Here is a 510-nt window from a genome sequence, read left to right as displayed (position 1 = left end):
GAACGCTGAACTTCAAGCACTAAAAAATGGTATACAAAGGAGCTCATAACTTACACACATTTTTTATGTTCTAGATGTCAAGCGGTTTATTGGGAGAAAGTTTGACGATACATACGTACAAAAATTGAAGAATTCGGACGACTACCGGTTTAAGATAGTGAAGGGAGATGAAGGCCAAACTGAAGTAGAAGTACGGTATGACGGATTGATCGTAAGGAAGTCTCCCGAAGAAATTTGTTCTGAAATACTGAAGAATATGAAAGAATCTGCTTCAGAATATTTAGGAACACCAGTTACAGAAGCAGTTATTTCAGTTCCTGCCTATTTCAGTAATGCACAAAGGAAAGCTACAAAACTTGCAGCTGAACTATCTGGGTTGACCGTACTGAAATTGATTACTGAACCCGTAGCAGCTGCTATTCATTATGCTCAAGACCGGCTAAATACGAATTCAACTCTATTGGTATTTGACTTTGGCGGAGGTACTCTCGATGTATCAATTATTAAAGT

The 510-nt window shown here is 38.2% G+C and overlaps 2 protein-coding genes across 2 annotated transcripts in view; one reads left to right on the top strand and one right to left on the bottom strand.

Moving 5' to 3' along the window:
• The window catches only part of LOC109541235 (probable E3 ubiquitin-protein ligase HERC4), a gene marked incomplete at its 3' end in the record, with an annotated part of 482,710 nt that overhangs the window by 418,808 nt on the left and 63,392 nt on the right, over positions 1 to 510 (bottom strand).
• Positions 1 to 510, top strand: part of LOC125503929 (heat shock 70 kDa protein 6-like) — a gene marked incomplete at its 3' end in the record, with an annotated part of 13,217 nt that overhangs the window by 11,719 nt on the left and 988 nt on the right. Inside the window, 1 exon segment of the mRNA XM_048665073.1 lies at positions 75 to 510. Coding sequence (XP_048521030.1) covers positions 257 to 510 — 254 coding nt within the window.

This window comes from Dendroctonus ponderosae, unplaced genomic scaffold (genome assembly GCF_020466585.1).
Source record: "Dendroctonus ponderosae isolate FM_Combo_2020 unplaced genomic scaffold, Dpon_F_20191213v2 Dpon_F_20191213_1, whole genome shotgun sequence".
Taxonomy (NCBI): Eukaryota; Metazoa; Arthropoda; class Insecta; order Coleoptera; family Curculionidae; genus Dendroctonus; species Dendroctonus ponderosae.
The sequence above is the reverse complement of the archived record's forward strand: the minus strand, read 5'-3'. Positions and strand labels throughout refer to the sequence as shown.